The sequence below is a fragment of the Sarcophilus harrisii genome, chromosome 3 (assembly GCF_902635505.1).
Source record: "Sarcophilus harrisii chromosome 3, mSarHar1.11, whole genome shotgun sequence".
NCBI lineage: Eukaryota > Metazoa > Chordata > Mammalia > Dasyuromorphia > Dasyuridae > Sarcophilus > Sarcophilus harrisii.
The window spans coordinates 308,576,365-308,598,795 of NC_045428.1; the positions used below are offsets into that span (position 1 = coordinate 308,576,365).

A 22,431-nucleotide genomic window follows, 5' to 3' on the forward strand; every position below is an offset into this window, starting at 1 on the left:
ATTTTTAATGTGCTAATTTTTGTAGCTTTTTTCATCATTGTCATTTTACAAAATTGCTTCTCTCATGAAACCCTCACTTTGTAATAGGGAACTATTTTTTAAAAAAGCAAACCTATTGATCAAACATATCTAATAGCATATGAAGTATTCTCTATCAGCAGTCTACCTTTTCTTTATTGAGAGGAGAGAAATATGCTTCATTAGACATCTGGAACTTGTCATTGAGTTATTTTGAATTCTAGTCCCTTTTAGTTTTCTTAAAAATATTTTATTGATGCTTTTTAAAATATTATTTTTGCTTTCTGATATCCTCCGATCCCCCAGCAGAAGCCTCCATTGTTACAAAAAAGTATAATTAAGCAAAACAGTCCAAAGTATAGCTATGTTTAACAACACATGCCTCATTCCTTACCTAGAGTCTACCACTTCTCTATCAAAGAGAGATATGGTCCATCTTAAGTCCTCTAGAGTTAAAATTGATCATTGTGCTGAACAGAGTACTGATATCTTTTGTACTGGATTTTTTCGAAATTTCCCATCATTGTGCATATTCTTCTCTTGGTTTTGCTCTCTTTGTTCTGTATTAATTCATATAGGTCTTTTCAAGGCTCTGTGAATTCCATATATTCATCATTTCTAAGCCACAGCAATTAGACATTGCATATACAATTTGATAAGCTATTCCATAATTCATGGTACTCCTTTGTTTCTGAAGAGTTTTTTTGGTTTGAATATTGTGGTAGATATGGGAATTTCTCCCTTATCTTTGATTTTCTTGGAGTATATAACCAGCAGAGATGATGTTGAATTGAAGGGTAACATTTTTATGACCTTTTCAATGTGATTCCAAATTGTTTTCCAGAATGATGTGATCAGTATACAATTCTACCAACAGTGCCTTAGTGTTCCCACAATTACTCTTAACATTGACTATTCATGTCTTTTATCAGCTTCACTGATTTGATGTATTTTAGTGAAACTTCAGAGTTGTTTTTAATTTGCTTTCACCTAGTAGTGATTTGCAGCATTTTTTATGATTGTTGCCAGTATATATTTCTCCTTTTGAAAATTGTTTACAATTTACACAGTAACAGCAATATTGTAAAAATAACTGTGAAAGATTTAGCAACTCTGATTAATACAGTGATCCATCACAATGCTAAAGGACTCATAATAAAAAATGCTATATGTCTCCAGTAGAGAGAAAATTGATAACTCAGACTATTAGATTTAAATATTTTTTTCATATTTCCTTCTTTTTCTCATTATTATTTGATTTGGAGGGTTTTTTGTTGTTTTTGTTTTGTTTTGTTTTTCCAGAACATGGTTATTGCAGAAATTTCCTGTATCTTCATATTTGTAATGTATTTTATCTTGCCTTCTCAATGGATGGAAGAAGAAATAGGGAGGGGGGATGTGAAGACCAAGTTAGCACTCTGGATACCTTAGAAACAGCTGGAGCCAGGATAAGCAAAAGTCCTTGCTTTTTATTCTTGATCTTTAGGGGTAGAAGTGAAGGAAATGGACACAGGATCTCTGCGACCTTCCTTTTCCTCCTCTACCGCCAAAGTGACTCTGACTTTGTCTTACTCCACCCCCTAATCCTTCCCACAATTCTCTGTAACACCAAAACATTGAACCAGCACAGAATAGTGGAAGGACCATTTTCCAAGCTTATGCTAATAGAGTATTGTCCGATCGGTAGTTAACCTTAAGTGCTCAGTTGTCCGACCTCAGTGCATCAACTCAGAGTTTCAGACCTTTACATCTTCTACTTAATTTTGTTTTTAGAACATACGTGGTCATGCCATCTCTGACTTCTCGGGATGGTGAGAATACCAAAAAGGAGGTGATCATGCCCCCCAACTTCTGAAGAAGGGAGGTAAAAGCACTAAAAAGGAGGTGATCACGCCCCCCCCCAACTTCTCAGGAAGGGAGATGAAAACACTAAAAAAGGAAATGATCACACACTCCCTGACTTCTCAGAAAGGGAGATGAAAAGCACCAAAGGGAAGTGGGGATTGCTAGCGGGTTTCTGGGCAGAAGGGTCTTAGTAGAAACAGGTATGCACAAAACCATCAGTATGGGAGGTATTACACAAGCACATAGCAATAACACAGAGGCTGTTAGTGATGACTATCTCCACAGTCTCATCATTTCTCAGAGAATCCAATGATTCCTGAGGGTTTTGAAGTCCAACAATTTTTGACATCCATGAGTCAAACGCTACAACTGCCATGCTCATTCATTGATGGGCACAGTCAGCAACGCAACCACCCAATGTTTCTTGAGTCTTCTCCTTTGTTTCAAGGGTCTGCTCTGTCTCTTTCCGATGGACAAGGTGACTATGGCTCGTTGGCACCTATCTGATTCCTTCTCCACCTGTACAGATACAAGCAAACCCTCTCCCCCAAGTAATCTATCTATCTGGTCCCTTCCATTCACCATTTTCTAGGTCTTTCCACTTCACCTGGCAATTATCTAAAGATAGTGGGGCTGCTTGCACTGGACACTGCCCTTCCGGTGGGTTATAAAACTTGTCTGCCGGAGCCAGTGCATCTTTGTCAAAAATCAAGAAGTTAATAGTATAAAGAGCTAGATTTAGAAGTTCTCTAGGGTTACCTGTGGCTCCCCCTTTCTTTTGTTTTTGGAGGAGCATCTTGATGTCTCTGTTTCTCCTCTCTACTATTGCCTGTCCTTGAGGATTAAAGGGTATGCCAGTGGTGTGTAAAATCTTATACTGTGCACAAAAGTGTGCAAAATGTTTAGAAGTATATGCAGGACCATTGTCTGTTTTTATTGCTTGTGGCACCCCCATAATGGCAAATGCTTGTGTGAGGAATTTAGTGACCATTTGGGCTGTCTCTTTTGCTGCTGGTATTGCAAAAGTGAATCCTGAAAAGGTATCTACCACAACATGGATAAAAGACAGACAATCAAAAGATTTATAATGGGTCACATCCATTTGCCAAATTTCATTGGGTCTCTAACCATGAGGGTTCTTCCCTGGAAGGAGCGTAGGAGCGTGGGAAGGAAGGCAGGCTATACAGGCTTTTACTATGCTCTTAGCTTCCTCTCTTGTTATTCCAAGTTGTAAACGTAAAGCTTGAGCAGCCTGATGATATTTTAAATGAAATTCTTGGGCTTTTTGAAATAAAGGAGTATTGGCCAACATGGTTAGAAGGCTATCTGCCTTTGAATTACCATCAAAAATAGGACCTGGAAGTCGACTATGAGAGTTAACATGTAAGATATAAATCTTACCTGGATGCTTTCTCACTTGCTCTTGAAGTTCCTTAAAGAGCTGATATGTATTAGAGGCTACAAATTTTATTTGTGCTGTGGCAATTCTTTGTACCACACCTACTGAATAGGCCGAATCAGATATTATATTTATATCTCCTGGATAATAAGAGCGAGCTAGAATGATCACATACAATTCATTCTGTTGAGTGGACTGAAAAGGAGTTCTTTATAGTTAAGTCACGAGAGTATACAGCACAAATATTATGTTTGGATGCATCTGTAAAGATGGTTGGTCCTTTAAGAGGAACTTTAGAACCCTTTTCTTCAAGAATCTATCGCCAGTTTTGTAATAGTCTAGTTATCTTTAATGGAGACCCGTGTGTAAAATTTGGAGCTGTGGACAATAAAATTTGCCACTCTGGGATGGTTTCACAGCATACATTAATTTGTGCATTAGTATAAAAGGTGTATGTCTTATCAGGTCTTGTCCCAGATAATTGCTACTCGCTTAATGGCCTTTAATAAAATTCTAGCCACAAGCACTGGATAAGGAGTAAGGCTTTGTTCTGGTTGTGCTGGGAGCTTCACCCACTCTATCACACTGTCTCCTTGATGAGGACTGCTGTGGGTGCCTCTTGTGTAGCAAATACTGATATTTCCAAGGGTTTCTGAGTGACTCTTTCAACCACATTGGATAAAGCCAGTTCAACCTCTCTCAAAGGTCTCTTGAGCCTCTTGAGCTGGCGTGGTATGTTTAAAGCACTGAATCCCCTTCAAATGTCATATAATGGTTGCAATTAATAGGTAGTCAAGACTAACACTGGATGCATCCATTGGATATCTGTCTCCTATCAATTTCTGAAAGTCATTTAAGGTGTTTAGCTTCTTTGTTCTTAAAGAAAGTTTTTGTACTGTAAGCACCTTAGGATATACTTCCTAACTTAAATATTGAAAAGGCACATGTCTTTGAATTTTTTCTGGAGCTATGTGCAATTTGTAGTTCCTTAGTGTTTCCATGGTCTTTTGTAGACATGCTTCTAACATTTGTTCCTCAGGTGCACATCCCAATATATCATCCATATAATGTAATAGCATAACTTTTGGGAATGCATTTCTTACTGGAGCAAGAGCAGCAGCAACATACATTTGACACATAGTGGGGCTGTTTTTCATTCCCTGTGGCAAAACTGTCCGTTCATATCTTTTATAAGGCTCAGCTAAATTAACACTGGGCACTGAAAAGGCAAATCTTTTCATATCCTTCTTATCTAGAGGGATAGAATAGAAACAATCCTTAATGTCTATAATCCAAAGAGTCCATTCTCTAAGCAACTGAGTAGGAGATGGACGTCCAGGCTGAAGAGTTCCTATAGTTTCCATCTGTTTATTTACCTTTCTTAAATCAGTCAACATCCTCCATTTTCCAGATTTTTTTCTTACAACAAATACTGGGGAATTCCAAGGACTTAGAGAAGGTTGTGAGTGTCCTTGGTCAAGTTGCTCCTGTACTAGATCTAATAAGGCCTGAATTTTATTCTACCTAAGGGCCACTGTATCCACACTGGTGTATCAGTTTTCCATTGGATAGGAACAGATGAAAGTGTTGACAGCCATTAACAGTTTATCCATTAAAAGAATATCATTTGATCTTGGGTCAGTTCATTTTATAGTTTAGATTTTTTCCCCTTGGTAATTTCTCTTCATATTCTAGCTATATTGATTTTAAGGGTGCAAAAGCCATTAAATTTTTGTCATTAAAATTAATTATTTTATTTTTTACAAACCTCTCAAATCCTTGTTAAAAAATTATACTTCTAATCATAGATCTGAAACGCATCTTATTTCATTACCTCTCCTTTTTTATGGGATCTTTTATCAAATTGGGTCTTGTTATGGCATAATATAGTATAAAATTATGGCCTAAATCTGTTTTCTGCCAAGCTCTTTCAAGTCTTCCCAACATTTCTAAGCTCTTTCTTCCCCTCCCCTCTAGTAGTTTGTATGTTTCATTTTACCAAACACTGCTGTTGATTGGTTCCTCATTGGGAAGTAAGTGATTACTAGAAGACAGGATAAGAACTAGCATGTGAAACGCTATAAAATTAGTAATTTTTTTGTCATAATTGCAAATTTATGTCCAAAATAGTTGAACAAAAACATGGGTAGGAACAAATACAAAAATGGAATAGGGGGTTTCAAAAAAAAGGTCTAAATTATATCATGTAGGGCATTTCTTATGGCTTCAGTCCCCAGTGTCCCAATAAAAAAAATTTAAACATTTAATTTTTATTTTTTTCAATTATATGCAAAGAAATTTTAATTTGTTTTTTAAATTGAATTCCAAATTCTTCATCTACCTCCCTCCCCATAACTTCCCCCTAAGAAAGCAAACAATTTGATACAGATTTTACATGCACAGTCATGCAAAACATTTTCATATTACCCATAGTACAAAAAAAAAAGCTCACCAAAAAAACAAGACTAATAAAGAAAATGCATAAGTATGTTGCAATCTACTTTAGATTCCTTTGGTTCTTTTCTCTGGAGGCAGAAAGCATTTTTCATCGTAAGTCCTTTGGGATTGTCTTAGATTGTTGTATTACTGAGAATAGCTAAATGATTCACAGTTGATTATCATAAAATATTGTTGTTACTATGTATACTATTCTCATAGTTCTGCTAATTTCATTTTGAATAAGTTCTACTCAGGTTTTTCTGAAAGCATCCTGCTCATCATTTCTTATAATACAATAGTGGTTTCATCACATTTAGCACGACTTACCCAGTTATTCCCCAAATGATGTACATCCCCTCAACTCCCAATTCTTTTGCCACTACAAAAAGAACTTCTATAAATATTTTTGTACATATAAATCCTTTTCCTTTTTTAAAAAATCTCTTTGGGGTACAGACATGACAGTGACATAGCATAAACAGTTTTATAACTCTTTGGGCATAGTTTCAAATTGCTTAATAAATAGTATCTAATCTATTTCCACCAATCCACCATTCTAGACAGTACCAGATTGTTTTGCCTTATAATATAGTTTGAGCTAGGCTACCTTCCTTTGCCTTTTTTTCATTGATTTCCCTTGATAAAACCTATTTCAAATTTCTTCTTTCTTCTTCTCTTCTTTTCATTGTTATTGTTGTTGTTTGTATTTTTCCTCTTCTTCCTCTTCCCTGCAATTAGAGTTAAGTGACTTGCCCAGGGTCACACAGCTAGGAAGTATTAAGTGTCTGAGGCTGAACTTGAACTCAAGTCCTCCTGTCTTAAGAGCCAATGCTCCATCCACTAATTCTAATGAGATTTCATTCTAATGATAGAAGCTTCAAGCATTGCCTGTCACCACCACTCATCTTCCCCTAATTTTCCCATTCTTCCTCTCCCTTCTTTCTCCCAGAACAACCCTCCATCTCACCCTTTAATTTTATTTTTTAAAATCATCCCATCATAGATTTGTGCTATGTATACTCCTTCTAACTATCCCTAATAATGATAAAGTTCTTGATTGTTATATTTATCATCTTCCCATATAGGAATGTAAACAGTTTAATCTTATTGATTCCCTTGTGATTTCTCCTTCATGTTTACCTTTTTTATCCTTCTCTTGAGTCTTGTATTTCAAGATCAGATTTTCTAGTCACTTCTGGCCTTTTCATCTTTTTCATGTTTGAAAGTTTTGTATTTCATGAAATAATCATTTTCTTAGGAAATAGTATGACAGAAATTAGGCATTGACCAATACCTAACACCCTAGATCAGGGTTGAAATGGGTTCATGATTTACACACAAGAAGTGATACTATAAGCAAATTAGAACAACAAAGGATAGTCTCTCTCTCAGATCTGTGGAGAAGGAAAGAATTTGTGGTCAAAGAACTAGAGTACATTTTGAAATGCAAAATGGATAATTTTGATTATATTAAGTTAAAAAGTTTTTGTACAAACAAAACTAATGCAGACAAGATTAGAAAGCTGAGGAAAAATTTTTACATCCAAGGATTCTGATAAAGGCCTCATTTCTAAAATATATAGAAAATTGGCTCAAATTTATAATACAAGCCATTCCCCAATGATAAATGGTAAAAGGATTTGAACAGACAATTTTCAAGTAAAGAAATTAAAACCATTTATAATTATATGAAAAAATTGTCTAAATCACTGTTGATCTGAGAAATGCAAATTAAGACAACTGTGAGGTACCACTATATACCTTTCAGACTGGCTAAGATGACAGGAATATGGAGGGAATATGAGAAAAGTGGAACACTAATACCTTGTTGGTGGAATTGTGAACTGATCCAACCATTCTGGAGAGCAATTTGGAACTGTGCCCAAAGGACTATATGTGCATGTCTTTTGATCCAGCAGTGTCTCTACTGGGCTTATGTCCCAGAGAGATCATTAAAAAGGGAAAAGGACCCACGTGTACAAAGATGTTTGTAGCAGCCTTTTTTGTGTTAGGAAGAAACTGAAAACTAACTGGATGCCCATCATGGAATGGCTGAATAAGTTATGGTATATGAATGTTATAGAATAATATTATTCTGTTAAAAAATGACCAGCAAGATGATTTCAGAGAGGCCTGGAGAGACTTAGATGAACTGATGCTGAGTGATATGAGCAAAACCAGGAGATTATTGTATATGACAAGAAGATTACTCTTTTCAATAATGAAGTGATTCAAGCTAATTCTAGTAGGACTTGTTATGGAGAGAGCCATTTGCACCCAGAGAGAGTACTGTGGGAACTGAATTGTGGATCACAACATAGTATTTTTACCTTTTTTCTGTTTTGTTTGTTTATTTAGCTGTTGCTGATTTTTTATTGTTGTTTTTTGTTTTCTTTCTCATTTTTTTCCTTTTTTGATCTGATTTTTTTCTTGTGCAGCATGATAATTGTGGAAATATGTATAGAAGAATTGCACATGTTTAACTAGATTACCTGCTATCTGGGGATGGGTGGGGGACAAGAGAGGAGAAAAAATTTGAAACACAAGGTTTTGCAAGTGTGAATGTTAAAAACTATCTTTGCATATATTGTAAAAATAAAAAGCTCTTAGTTTTAAAAAATGAAAATAAATAAATATCCATTTTTCCTCTGAAAGATTATACTCAGTCTGCTGGATTCCTGTATGTGATCCTAGTTTCTTTGCCTTCTGGAATAACATATTCCAAGCTGTCCAATCCTTTAATGTGAAAATTCCTGAATCCTGTGTGATCCTAACTATGGCTCCACAAATATTTGAATTGTTTTCTTCTGGCTACTTGCAGTATTTTCTCCTTAACTTGGAAGGCCTGGAATTTGGCTATATTTCTGGGGATTTCCATTTTGGGCTTCTTTTTCAGGAGATGATCAGTGGATTCTTTCAGTTTCTATTTTATCTTCTGGTTCTAAGATATTGGGACAGTTTTCCTTAAAATAGCATGTCTAGGCCCTTTTCATGATCATGACTTTTAGATAGTCCAATAATTCTTAAATTATTTCTTCCCAGTCTATCCTCCAGATCAATTATTTTTCCATTGAAATAATTCACATTTTTCTATTTTTTTATTCTTTTGATTTTAATTACTTCATTAATTACTTCTTCATCATTATCATTATTATAATCAATTTCATTCCCTCATTCTTAGTCCCCATCAGGCAGTCAGCTACAAAGTGAATTCAGTTCTGTGGTACCAATTGTGCAAAACTACCCACTTTAGCTATCTAAAAAGAGACAAAGGGCCACTACCTGATTTAGCCAATTTTTCTGGAGCAAAGGCTTTGTAAGATTTCCAGGTTGATGTTTGCAACTAACAGTTCCCCCATTAGGCTATACCCTCACCAACAATTGTCCTAATGATTCATTAGCTTGCTCTAAACTTCTTCAGCCTCTCAAATTCTTTGATGATTAAAAGCCCTTCTACGTAGTCATTCCTCAAAATGTAGCACCCTAAGAAATGGGAATAGAGGATCTCTTCCCATTGATTCTGTTTCCCAGATCTCATCTTTACTTATTCCTATTCTCTTTCTTTATAGCTCTAATCTTAATAAGGTCTAATCTAATAAGAGGATTTAGGGAATCCTCTGGGTCAGAGATCCTCTTTCCTAACTATAGTCCATATATGTTGTTATATGTATTAACAATACCAATTCCTATTAACTTTGCCCTTTTCATTTTGTTGTTACTAGATTCAAAGCATAGGCTTTAAAAATCAAATCATTTACTTCTAGACCATAATCAGACAAAAGGAGACAATTTATTTTCAATTTCCTTATAATAGCTAATTACTAATATAATACAATTTACTAAATTAAGGAGTATTTAATTTTTCCATTTTTAGCATTCATTCTCAGTCTTCTTAAGCATCTATCAAGGTAATCCTACAGGGTGAAAGAGAACATTGCATTGCAAAGCACTAAGAGGGTTCCCCATATATCCCAAACACCTTTTTAGTCTTAGGATTTTTCTAGGGTCCTATATCTGGCTGTTCAATGGACCAAGGCTCCCATTTTTCCTCACTCTTCCCCCGTATCAAAAATGAATTTAATCACAAAATCTTTGTAAACAAAACATCAAATGTTCTGGGCTAGGCAGTGAAGTAATTCAGGCTTGAATTTGAAAAGTAAGGAGGATTCTTGGACCATAAATGTAACAAAAATAACAAGTAATGAAATTTTCAAAGATACAGTTCCTAATTAAATAAAATAAATAAAACACTATTCCTTGGCCCCATTCCCCTTCACATTTGCCAAAACAATTGGCAATGCTGAATCAGAAAGGTGTCCCTAGAGTGTTACTGGAATTTCCCTAAATCTTTCAGAGCATTAATTGCCCATATATTCTTTCCTTCACTGGATGGACTGCTGTAAGAGTAATTTTCTGACCATGTGATTCCCCTAATCAACCACCTCCAGTGACTTCTTATTGCCTCAAGATAAAATACAACTATTCTTTCTAGTTTTTAAAGTTCTGTGGCATAATGAATAGATCATTAGTCTTTGAGCCAGGAGAATCTGAGTTCAAAAATGACCTCAGACATTTCCTCGCTAGTGTGACTCTCAGCAAGTGATGTAATCCTGTTTGCCTCAGTTTCTTCATCTGTCAAATGAGCTGGAGAAGGAAATGGCAAACAATTCAAGTATTTTTGCCAAGAAAGAATGAGATGCAACTAAAATGACTGAACAAAAACAAAACAGCCTGCCTTTCCAGTTCAACAGACATTTTCTCCAATGCACTCTGATACAGCCAAAGTGATTATTATCTATGTTCCTTATTCACAGAAACTTTATCTCCATGGAGTCTCCATGTCTTTGGCACTGATCTTCATGCCTAGAATACATTCCCTTCTTAACCTCTACCTGATTGAGTCCTTTTAAGATGCAACATCTTATTCTGCATAAAGCCTTCCCTAATCTGGAATTACTACTGACCTCTCCCTCCCAAACCACTTGTGTTTAGCTGTTTTTTATGTTTGTTTTAAATTTATATTTCACCTCTATATATGTACTCATTGTCTCCCATTGCTAGAATGTAAGCTCATTGCAACCAGAAATTATTTTATTCTTTATACTTTAGCTCAGTGCCTGCCACATAGTAAGTGCTTAATACATTTTGATGGATTGATATGGTGAACCTTTTATGCTTCAAAAGGCAAAGAAGCTAAACCAATAGTTGGAACTCTATTCTCCCAGTCAATCAAACGTCAACGACAATGTCTTTTCCCCTTTGAAGAGAAGCCAATCTAAATAGTATTCCTACCAAATATGACTAAGAAGAATATTCTTAATCATGGGGAACATAAAGAAGATCATAAAAGACAAAATGGCTAAGTTTGGTTACATGAAATCAAAAGACTTTTACACCAATAAAATTAATGAATGTAAAATGAAAAGAAAAATTGTTGGATGAGAGAAACATTTATGTCAGTCATGGTTAAGTCTGATAATCCATGATAAATTAAAGGTAACTAACATAAATGAATGACATCTAGAGCCATTTTCTCATAGATAAGGGGCCAAAGGATCTTACAAAATAGATTTCAATAGTCAAAGAATATGAAGACAATTTTCAAACAAAGACATTAAAACCATTTCTATCATGAAAAAATTCTCTAAATCTATTGATGAGAAATGCAAATAAAGACAACTCTGAGATGCCACTATACACCTCTCAGATTAACTAAGATGACAAGAAAAGATAATGATAAATGTTGGAGAAAATGTGAGAAAACTGGGATGCTAATACATTGTTGGTGGAGTTGTGAACTGATCCAGCCATTCTGGAGAACAATATGGAACTATGTCCAAAGGGCTATCAAACTGCACATATCCTTTGATCCATCAATGTTTCTACTGGGCTTATATCCCAAGGAGATCACAGAGGAGGCAAAGGGACTCACATGTGCAAAAATGTTTGTGGCAATCTTCTTTGTAGTGTCAAGGAACTAGAAACTGAGTAGATGCCCATCAGTTGGAGAATGGCTGAATAAGTTATAGTATATGAATGTTATGGAATATTATTTTTCTATAAGAAATGATCAGCAGGATGATTTCACAAAAGCCTAGAGAGATTTACATGAACCAATGCTAAGTGAAATGAGTAGAACCAGGAGATCATTACAAACAGCAACAGCAAAATTATACTATGATCAATTCTGAAGGACTTGGCTCTTTTCAACAATGAAGTGATTCAGGCCAGTTCCAGTGGTCTTATAATGGACAGAGACATCTATACCCAGAGAGAAGACTGTGGGAACTGACTATGGATCACACAGAGTGTTTTCACCTTTTTGTTGTTTGCTTGCTTTTTTTTCCTCATATTTTTTCTCTTTTTTGATCTGATTTTTCTTGTACAGCTTGATAAATGTGGAAATATGTATATAGAAGAATTGCACATGTTTAACATATATTGGATTACTTGTTATCTAGGGGCAGGAGTGGAGAAAAGGGAGACAGAAAAATTTTGAACACAAGGTTTTACTAGGGTGAAAATTGAAAACTCACTCTGCATATATTTTGAAAATAAAAAGCTATTTAAAAATGGATTTTTTTAAAAAGTATAAACTATACATGGCCATTTAAAAACATGTTGCATATCACTTATAGTCAAAGAAATGATTGGTTAATTTTGCCTGATAACATGCAGTTGAGCAAAATTGGTCAATGTTTAAAGGGGTCTCAGAAGACAAATACACTATAGACATATTCATAGCATGGTCCAGGTATGCCAGTACACTTGGCTCACATACATTCTCTGCACATCCATCTTATCCATATGCTTTTTTTCTTGACATTTTTAATATTTTATTTCTTAATTTAATTTTTTGTTATATTTTAATCCTGAACTGTCTCCCTCTCACTTTCTCCCCTTTCTTCCCTTCTTCTTTCCCTTCCTTCTTGCCCTATTTGACACACACAAATTGTATATTCTTTTTGCCAATTCTTATGTTTCTCAGTTCTTTTTCTGCAGGTAGATAACATTTCTTCACAGGTCCTTAGTAGTCAATTTGAGTATTTCTAATATTCATCATAACAGTCATTTAATTATTGTTCAAATAATATTATTGTTACTGTATACAATTTTATCTTGGTTCTGCTCATTTCACTTTTCATTATTTCTTCCAAATCTTTCCATGTTTTTCTAAAATTCAACCAGCTCATTTCTTTTTTTTTCTTTTTTTGAGGGGGGGAGGGTGATGAGGCAATTGGGGTTAAGTGACTTGCCCAGGAAGTATTAAGTGTCTTGAGGCCAGATTTGAACTCGGGTCCTCCTGACTTCAGGGCTGGTGCTCTATCCACTGCATCACCTCGCTGCCCAACCAGCTCATTTCTTATAATAGTATTCCATCACCATCACATACCCCAACTTGTTTAACCATTCCCCAATTAATAGGAATCCCCTTTATTTCCAGTTCTTTGTGACCACAAAGAGAGCTACAATAAATACTTATTTAATGCAGTTGGTCCTTTTCCATTTTCCCTGATCACCTCAGGAAATAGACTTAATAATGGTATAGCTAGATCAACGAGTATGCACAATTTTTATAATTATTTCAGCATAATTACAGCTTGTTCTATAAAAATGGTTGGATCAGTTTGCAGTTCCATCAACAGCATATGGGTGTCCTAATTTTTCCACATCCCTTCCAAGATATGTCATTTTCTTCTTGTCAGTTTAGTCAGTCTCATAATTCAATAATGATTTAGAGCATTTATTCATATGACTACATATATATATATATATATATATATATATATATATATCTTGGATATCTTCATTAAAAACTGTTTATATATTTTGATATTAATTGGGGAATAACATTTTTATAAATTTGACAAAGTTATATATTTGAGATGGGACTTTTATCCAAGAAACTATTAAAAAAATTTTCCCCATTTTTTTTCTTTCTAATCTTGGCTACATTGTTTTATTTGTACAAAAATCTTTTTTTAATGTAATCAAAGTCTATTTTACATCTCACAGTGCTTTCTATCTGTTGTTTATTTATAAAATCTTCTCTTATTCATGAGTTTGATAGGTAATATGTTCCATATTCTTCTAATTTACTTTTGATATCTCCCTTTATATCTTAATCATGAGTCCAATTCACCTTATCTTGAAGTAAATAGTACAATATGGTGTATAACCAATTCCAGATTTTCTGTTTTTCCCAAAAATTTGGGGAATTGGGGAATACCAAAGAATTATTCTAGAAGTTTAAAACTTTACCTTTGTCAAATATAAGTTTACTGTGCCTTGTATTGTCCACGCTGTTCCACTGATCCACTTTTGATAGTTACTGCCTTTTAAAATAATCAGTTCTTTACTTTTTATTTAATTCCTTTAATATTATTGACCTTTTATTCTTCCAAGGAAATGTTATTTCTTGTAGGTCAAAAAATAATTTTTGATAGTTTAATTGAGATGTCATTAAATCAGTAGATTAGGTAGAACTGTCATTTTTATCATATTCCGTATGCTTTCCAGTGTCTTTCCAAGGACTCAGGCTATAAATTTCTGCCTAGGTTTAATTCCTGGAAAAGTAACATTTCTGATTTGTGTGCTTTCTCTTACTAAAGAGCAAAAATTAAGTCACTGATCTGTTTTCCTTAGCAACCAGAAAACTTTGAACTAAATTTATTGTCCACATATTGCCAGTCTACTCAGTTATGAAACTTGAATGCATCTGTTTCTTCTTTTCTTAGATGGCCTATTGTTTTGTATTTAAATATCTTAACTTGCATTGTTTTAATGCTATATTAAAGCCTTTTGGAAATAGAGTGAAAATACTGCAAAATATACTAGATACTGCCTTTTATAAAAACTCATTTGTGATTAGTGACATTTCAATAAAGAAATTTTGTGAAGGATATTTCATTGAATTGTACATACTAATAATGTATGCCAAAGTTAATAATTAGCTGTGCTAGATAAGTTCCTTTTTATGTTCCTTAACATAAATATTGGTATATATCCTACAATCAAATATATGCACCCCTGCTTTCTTCAGTCTGCCCAGTTTTCTATGATGATGTTTTGAACTTTAAATGAAAATCTTTGATTAGGAGTTGAACCAGGAGTCAGCACTTGTAACTCTATTCATATTCTCATTAAGTGTAGTTGTTAGCATTTAATTTGTAACACAGAAGTGCTCCACATTATCTATGCTACTTTCACCGTCTACAATTCCGTTTAGCAAGATGAAAATAGTTTTGTAAAACTGTGAATCATAAAGAATGTTTCTAATTATGTTCTTCAATCATTTTCAGCATCTTCAAATAGAATTATTGAAAGAATATTTTCTGGAGCAGTGACAAGGTAAGAAAATGCCTCAAAGCTTTCATTAAGCACTTTACAAATTCTTGTTGACCGAAACAAAACTTTTAAAAAGTATAGAATGGCAATAGTCAGAACTATAACATCCATGTAATAGCTAACAGTGCCCTGTTGAGGGAAGGTATTCCACTTTTCTTATCAATATTTTCTAATAGAATATTGGGCTGCATTTCTTTAATTTCTTCAAACTTTGTTAAGCCATAAATTAAAAAAAAAAAAAACTTTGTGGTGAAATTTTCATTATTCTTAATATTGGGTCTTTTTGCTCTCTATATTCCTTCTCTAACTCATTTACTTCATCTATGCTTTATCTGAAATGAAAGAATTTTAAAATTTACTAAAAAAAAAAAAAGCATCACTTAAATAGTTAAAACTGCTAATAATGGAACAAGACCTTATTATAACCAGGTTCTTTACATAATAACTCAATTCCCATCCAAAAGTATTTATTATAAAAATCTAATGAAAATAAAGTATACTATTATATGTTTTAGTTTTACTAAAGGGTTCACTCAATCAATAGTTGACAAGCATTTATTAAGTGCCTACTCTATGTACCACACACTGTATTAGGGTCTGGAAATACAAACTGAAATAGTTCTTGCCCTCAAGCTTACATTTTAAGGCAGGGAATAACAAAGTAAGGGAAATAACATGTACATATAAAACACAATGTAGAAACACAATGCAGAAATAAAAACTATTATTTATCGGGGGAATGGACTTGTAGTTGAGAAAATCAGGAAGCATTCATGTAGAAGGTGAACTGGCTTTTAAGGAAACTAGATTTCTAAGAGGCAGAGGTGACAAGGAAGTATTTTCTGTGACTGGGAGACAACTATTGCAAAGGCATACAGGTGGGACATAGTATGCCATGTGTGAAGAACAAAAAGTCCAGTTTGACTCTACACATAAATTTATGAGATATGGAATAAGATTAGAAAACTTGATTGGTGCCATATGGGTATTGGATCTAAATGCCAAAAAGAAGAGATTATAGTTGTTAGAGGTCATAGAGATTTGTTTTTCAGTCATGTCTCTTTCATAGCCCCAGTTTCTTTGGGTTATGTCTGAAAGCAGATTTGAACTCAGGCAGATGAGTCTTCCGACTTTAGACCCAGCACTCTATCCACTGTACCACCTAACTATCCTCACTCCTTCCCAAACTACTTTGTATTTAATTTGTATATATATTTCCATTTGTTAACTTTATTTTTAGGCTATATTTTTTTCAATAAATAAACAAGCATTTATTAAGCACCTACCATGTACCAGGCATTATACTAGGAACTGGAAATACAAAGACCACAATGAAATAGTCCCTACCCTCAAGAAACTTCCACTCTGTATATATGTTTACGATTATAAACTTATTGTAAATAGGAACTGTTTATTTGTATTTATATTCCCAGTGCCTAGCACAGTATCTAGCATATGTAGTAGGTGTCTAATATGTACTTGTTGAATGACAGAAACTCGGACAGACTATGTAGACTTGGCAATCTTTAATATAAAGATGAAAACTAAACCCATGTAAACAGATGAGATCATTTAGTTTAGAGATCGAAGGGGAAAGAATGCACAGCTAAGGTTTATGATATGAATGATAATCTAGCAAATAAGACTGAAAAGTAACAGATAGGAATGAGGAAAATAGCATTGCCATGAAAAAGCAGGGAAGAAAGAGTATCCAGAAGAGAACTCAATATAGAAATAAAAGTAGCTCATCTGAAAGGAGCCATAAAAATAATTGTTACTTCTTATTGTCCTTATTATCTATTCTTAGTTATCTCAATCTATTCTTAAAGATCGTTTTCTTTTTTGAAACTCTATAGAGAAATTGCTCTTAAACTTCACAATCTCAGAACATGAAAGTATGGCCTAATCTTCCTTTTGCAATATTTAAAAAGCTGTAACTATAGTCAGCCTCTTTCTAAGAAAGAATCTTTTCCAAGGCTAATCTTTGTAATTCACAAGGAACACTAGATAAGAAAGTCTGTGAAGTGATCAGTACTCAGATTCAATTAAAAAAATTTATTCACAGAATCTTAAAAATTATTTCAGAGGCCATTTTCCTCACCTATACATGACCAAGACTTCCTTCTACAACATGGATGACAAGGGTCCATCCAGTCTCCACTTGAAAACTCCAGTGAGAGAGAACTAAATTGTTCAAGGTAGCCCATTCTCATATGGATAGCTTTGTTAAATATCCTTGTAACTTATGGCCATTGTAACCTCCAAGACTATACTCATATGGACCAGGTCCAATTCTCAGAGCTCAAAGTCATTTTCTTTCTTTTTTGTTTTGTTGCCTATACCTGTAGTTACTATGGGAAGATTTCCAAATATAATGTACAGCTTGATTTTGACTCCATTTCCCCAGGGGTGTGTAAAAGGTCCTTTCTTTATTCTAGCATTCAGCACACCAAATGCATATTGATTAAAGAAGATAGGGAAAGAAGAAGGAAGGGAAGGGAAGGGAGGGAGGGAAGGAAGGAAGGAAGGAAGGAAGGAAGGAAGGAAGGAAGGAAGGAAGGAAGGAAGGAAGGAAGGAAGGAAGGAAGGAAGGAAAAGAAAGGGAGAGAGGAAGGAAAGGGAGAGAGGGAGGGAGGAAGGAAAGGAGAGAGAGAGGAAGGAAGGGAGGGAAAGAGTCCATTCTATATACCATTTGGCTCTAAAAATGAAGACTAATTTTCCTTTAGAAATTAATATTTGCAAATACTATAGATTTTAATTTCTCAGTTTTAGTACATAAATTAAGCTGTTCAGTGGAACATTAACTTTAAGTATACCCATTTTTCTAATTTAACTGTTCCTGAAATAAAATTATAAACCTTCCACAGAAAAATATCGTTGTGATTTCTGAATGTCATCCCATTGAATTTATCTAAAATATTTCCCTGAAAATTTTGCTTACATATCCTTTTTTAGGGGGAATGTCGTACAAAAAGAGGGAAGAATGAGCTATGCAGATTTTGTATGGTTTCTAATCTCTGAAGAAGATAAAAGAAATCTGACAAGGTATGATTTCTAAGTTACTTTTCTGTACTTCTCATTTCAGTGCTACTTTATTGTGCTTAACAGTTTTATAATTAAAGCATACTGAAGCACTGTATTTTTAAGTTACTTGAAAGAGAAACAACAAGACAATATATGGCAACATAGATATTACATAATTTTATAGTGTTTGATGACCGATACTAATAAGAAATTAATCAAAGGAGTTCAAAAACATTTTTGCAGAAAGCCATTCTACTTGCATAGGCAATCAGGTATAAAAGAATGAAAAAGCATTTAAGTAATTACATTGTGCTAAGCAATTTGCCAAGGATACAAATACAGAATGAGACAATTCTTGCCTTCAAGAAAGTTGTAGTTAGAGGAAACAAAACACCAGACAATGGTGAAATGGTTTGGATTGAGATAACAGGGACTGGTGGTAGGGAACTTAGACATTCTCTTTGCCTTAGCAATGTCAGTACTGTTTTGATTAGATTTCCAGGTCCAGAAAGGGGTGAGAAGATTGTCTTAGGAGAGATGGCAAATTCTAGTGGTTCTAATGGGTATAGAGGTAGGCAACATGGATAGTGTAAGATAATGATCCAAGTGGATTGTGAATCAAAGCTGGGGCAACTAGCTAAAGGAGATCACAAGAGGAGTTCATCACTCAGAACTACCTCAGCTCCAGAGTGAGAGAAAAACTGAGAGGAATGAATCCCCCAAAGAGATACGGCAGTAGACAGAGTGAATGGCAAAGTCAAGTGGTCCATAGTACAAATGACAACAAAGTGGCTGGACTGAAAACTGAATGATGTGTGATGCAGATTATTTCTTTTGCAATGTATGTAGATACAACTTTTGCCTATATTGTGTAAAAACAAAGCATAATTTTAACCATCTTTAGGACCTATGTCCTATAAAAAGCCAGATGTCATTATTCCATGAAAGTAGACCTTTTCCTCTACAAAAATATGTCTATTAATTATTCTTAATACTTAAAAATGAGGCAAGCACTTTTATGCTTCCAAATTTAAAATAGGAATTTAAATCTTTTAAATTGGCAATTATGTAAAACTGAATAATTTTTAATAGTTGCCTATTCACAATATTAAAACATTTTAATTTATTTTTTTAAAAGGCAAAAATTCCTTTTTTTACATGACTCTCAATTGTTTTTTCTTATGGAATATTGCCCCTTATTTAAAGATTCTCAGTCCCTGTGTTAAAATTTTTTTAAGATTTTATATATATAATGTATAAAATATATTAAATTATTAGATTTTAAAATAGCCATCTTTGTCTAATATATATATTAGACAAAGATGGCTATTTTTAAATCTAATAATATATGTTTGAAGTTTTTTATTTTTAACAAAGGACAGTTTGCTCAATATCACAAAACAAAATACTGTGATTAAGGACTTGCAGAGTTGCAGAAATATAAATAAATGAATAAAGGACATTGAATACTGAAGAAATTGATGCTATAAATAAAGTAGTATACATCATATTACAAAAACAGTTTCTTTATTTACTAGCATTGAATATTGGTTCCGCTGCATGGATTTGGATGGGGATGGTGTGCTCTCCATGTATGAACTTGAATATTTCTATGAAGAACAATGTGAAAGAATGGAAGCCATGGGTATTGAACCATTGCCATTCCATGACTTGCTTTGCCAGATGCTTGACCTAGTAAAACCGGAACTTGATGGTAATACCGACTTATTGTATTCTGTGTCATTTTATAGTTTTAATCATTATTAATAGTAAATGTTTATATAATCTTTTAAAATCTCAAGTGCTTTACATTTAAACTTTACAACAGCCCTAAAAGGTAGATAACATAAAATATTAGCATCATTGTTTTGTAGATGAGGAGATTGGAGCTCAGAAAAGCTATAATCATGGGTTCGGGTTTATATGAGCATAAAAGAAAAATCCAAATTTGTGTTTCTGATTGGGAACCTAATTTTCTTTCTTCTACAATAAACTTTACAGAATGCTTGTACTGAATGACATAATCCAAAATGGCCCTAAATTGTTTAACTCATCAAATTCTTAAAGTGTAAGTTTATTGAGAGCAGAGGTATTTCATGTCTTCTTTACTAAAATTAGCATTTCTAATACAATGTAAGTATGAACTAAATCATTTATAATAAACCTTCTTAGGAAAAAATGGATTTTTATAATAATAAAACATGTCCATATTGTTTTTAAACTGAAATTTTTTTCACTTGATAAGCTTTTGAATGAAATTAAACTTTGCTTTTTTATACAGGCAAAATAACTCTCAAAGACCTAAAAAGATGCAGAATGGCTCATATTTTTTATGACACCTTCTTTAATCTGGAGAAATACCTGGACCATGAACAAAGAGATCCCTTTGCAGTGCAAAAGGTATCATTAGTAATTTAATATTATTGCATTCATCAGTAAATGCTATAAAAGATTATAAGACCACAAATTTAGAGCTGAAAAGTGCCTTAAAGTCACATTATACATTTTTTCCTTACCCCGCTAAAGTCTATATCTTTTTTAAAAATAATTTTTATTTTTGTTATTCTGAACTTGACCAAATTCACACAAGAACAGACAAGAGGACTACATGGGAAACTGAAATTCTCTTACATAAAGCTTGGGTTTTTAAAATATACATATAATAACTTTAATACATTACTTTCAAAACTATCCTTAGAACCTCTTCTTAAAAAGAAGCAGCATATCAACACACAGATTAAAATCATTCATGAGGTATTTGGCCAGCTAAGTGGAGGCAGAAAATCCCAATAAAATCTCTCATGACAACAAGCCTATATACATTTAAGTTAATCTATGAACAGATTGCTTCAAAAAAAAAAAAAAAAAAAGGTTTTTACAAATATTTTGTTTTTCATATCTATAGACATATCAAAGAATTTTAGAGCTTTAGCATTTAATTACTTAGAGCATTTAGTTAACTCATCTTACAGAAACTGAATGTAGGGGAAATAATTTGTTTGTGATCACACAGGTAATAACTGATAAAGGCACAAAATTAAAGTGCAAATTTAGTTTTCTTTTCACTATACCATGTAGTGAACCAAATAGCAAATCATTACTGTGAGCATCACTGTAAGGTTTCAGACAAGTTTTAAACTCTATATGGTTTACACCTAAAAATAACTATATACAGATGTTAATCTAGGAATTTTTATGTCCAGATGAGCATCCTTCATAATTAAAAATTATCAAAAAGAATGAGTCAAATCGTGAAAATAACAGCACATTCAAGTACCACATTAATACGTCATTGTAGCATTGTGATAGCCCTAAGTTTTTAAAAGATCTACTAGTAGAACACATTCTTCGGTAGTTTCTTCCATAACAGAAAAGGTATGAATGTAAAACAGTGATAAAATATGTCTACTTTGCTAGGAAAATATATTGATTAATTACCGAGAAGCTCATCATCAGAAGGTTGGCCAGGTTGGCCACCAAAGAGGATTTTTTTTTGACCACAGTAATCCATAAAATTCAAAATGCAAACAGACTCTTGCTGTCAGAACAGTCCTATATAACTTCCTTCTTCCACAATGACAGAATTTATAGAAAAGGGGAAACAAAGTGCCAGAATTATAGTTTTTAGACTCCATGTAACATCAACCTTTGTTCAACAAATTTACATACTCCTAGAGGAAAACATCCTTAATACATATCTTTGTTATAAATGAAACTAGAAGACATAGAAATGTTGGAACTACACGAAAAGGTGGCTTAGGATTTCACATCAGGAATTCAAAGAATTGTCAGATTTGGTTTTGTTCTACTAAAATGGAACAAAATGATTTGATGATCTTGCTCATCTCACCTTATAATACTCACAGTATTTATAATACTCAAAGAAATATATCAGCATACAAAAAAGAACAATGGTTTTGTGTTAGATCTTATGAATTTTCATGTAGAGTTGGTTTTTAGTAATCATGTTTTTAATTAATTGATTGTAGCCTAAAATCACATTAGGTTTTTTTGATTGTCTCCTGTCATTTTTTACATTACTAAAATCCTATAAGCCCCTTTTACATGCACTATCATCTAACCAAATCTCAAACATCCTATACCTATACAATAGTTTTGAAGGGTTTTTTGAACCCCAGATGTAAAATTTTACATTTATTAAATATAATCTTACTATACATTGTTCTAATATGTTGAGATCTTTTTGAATTCCATTTCTGTCATACATCTTAATCATTATCCTCACCTCCCAGTTTTGTGCAGAATTGATAAGCATGCTATATAAATCTTTATTCAAGTGAATTAAACAGCTGTTATGCACTCCATTAAAGACTATCCTTCAAATTTACTCCATTTAA

General features: G+C 33.5%; 1 protein-coding gene across 4 annotated transcripts in view; it reads left to right on the forward strand.

Annotated features, from left to right (window-relative positions):
- PPP2R3A (protein phosphatase 2 regulatory subunit B''alpha) overlaps nt 1-22,431 on the forward strand; it is a 181,796-nt gene that overhangs the window by 129,573 nt on the left and 29,792 nt on the right. For 3 of the 4 annotated variants that reach the window (XM_031959778.1, XM_031959780.1, XM_023499118.2), the window contains 4 exons: nt 15,004-15,052; nt 18,005-18,094; nt 19,612-19,787; nt 20,355-20,473. In XM_031959778.1, coding sequence (XP_031815638.1) covers nt 15,004-15,052; nt 18,005-18,094; nt 19,612-19,787; nt 20,355-20,473 — 434 coding nt within the window. Of the gene's footprint in view, nt 1-15,003; nt 15,053-17,134; nt 17,370-18,004; nt 18,095-19,611; nt 19,788-20,354; nt 20,474-22,431 lie in introns of those variants that run through there. The other variant, XM_031959779.1, reaches the window with a different exon arrangement.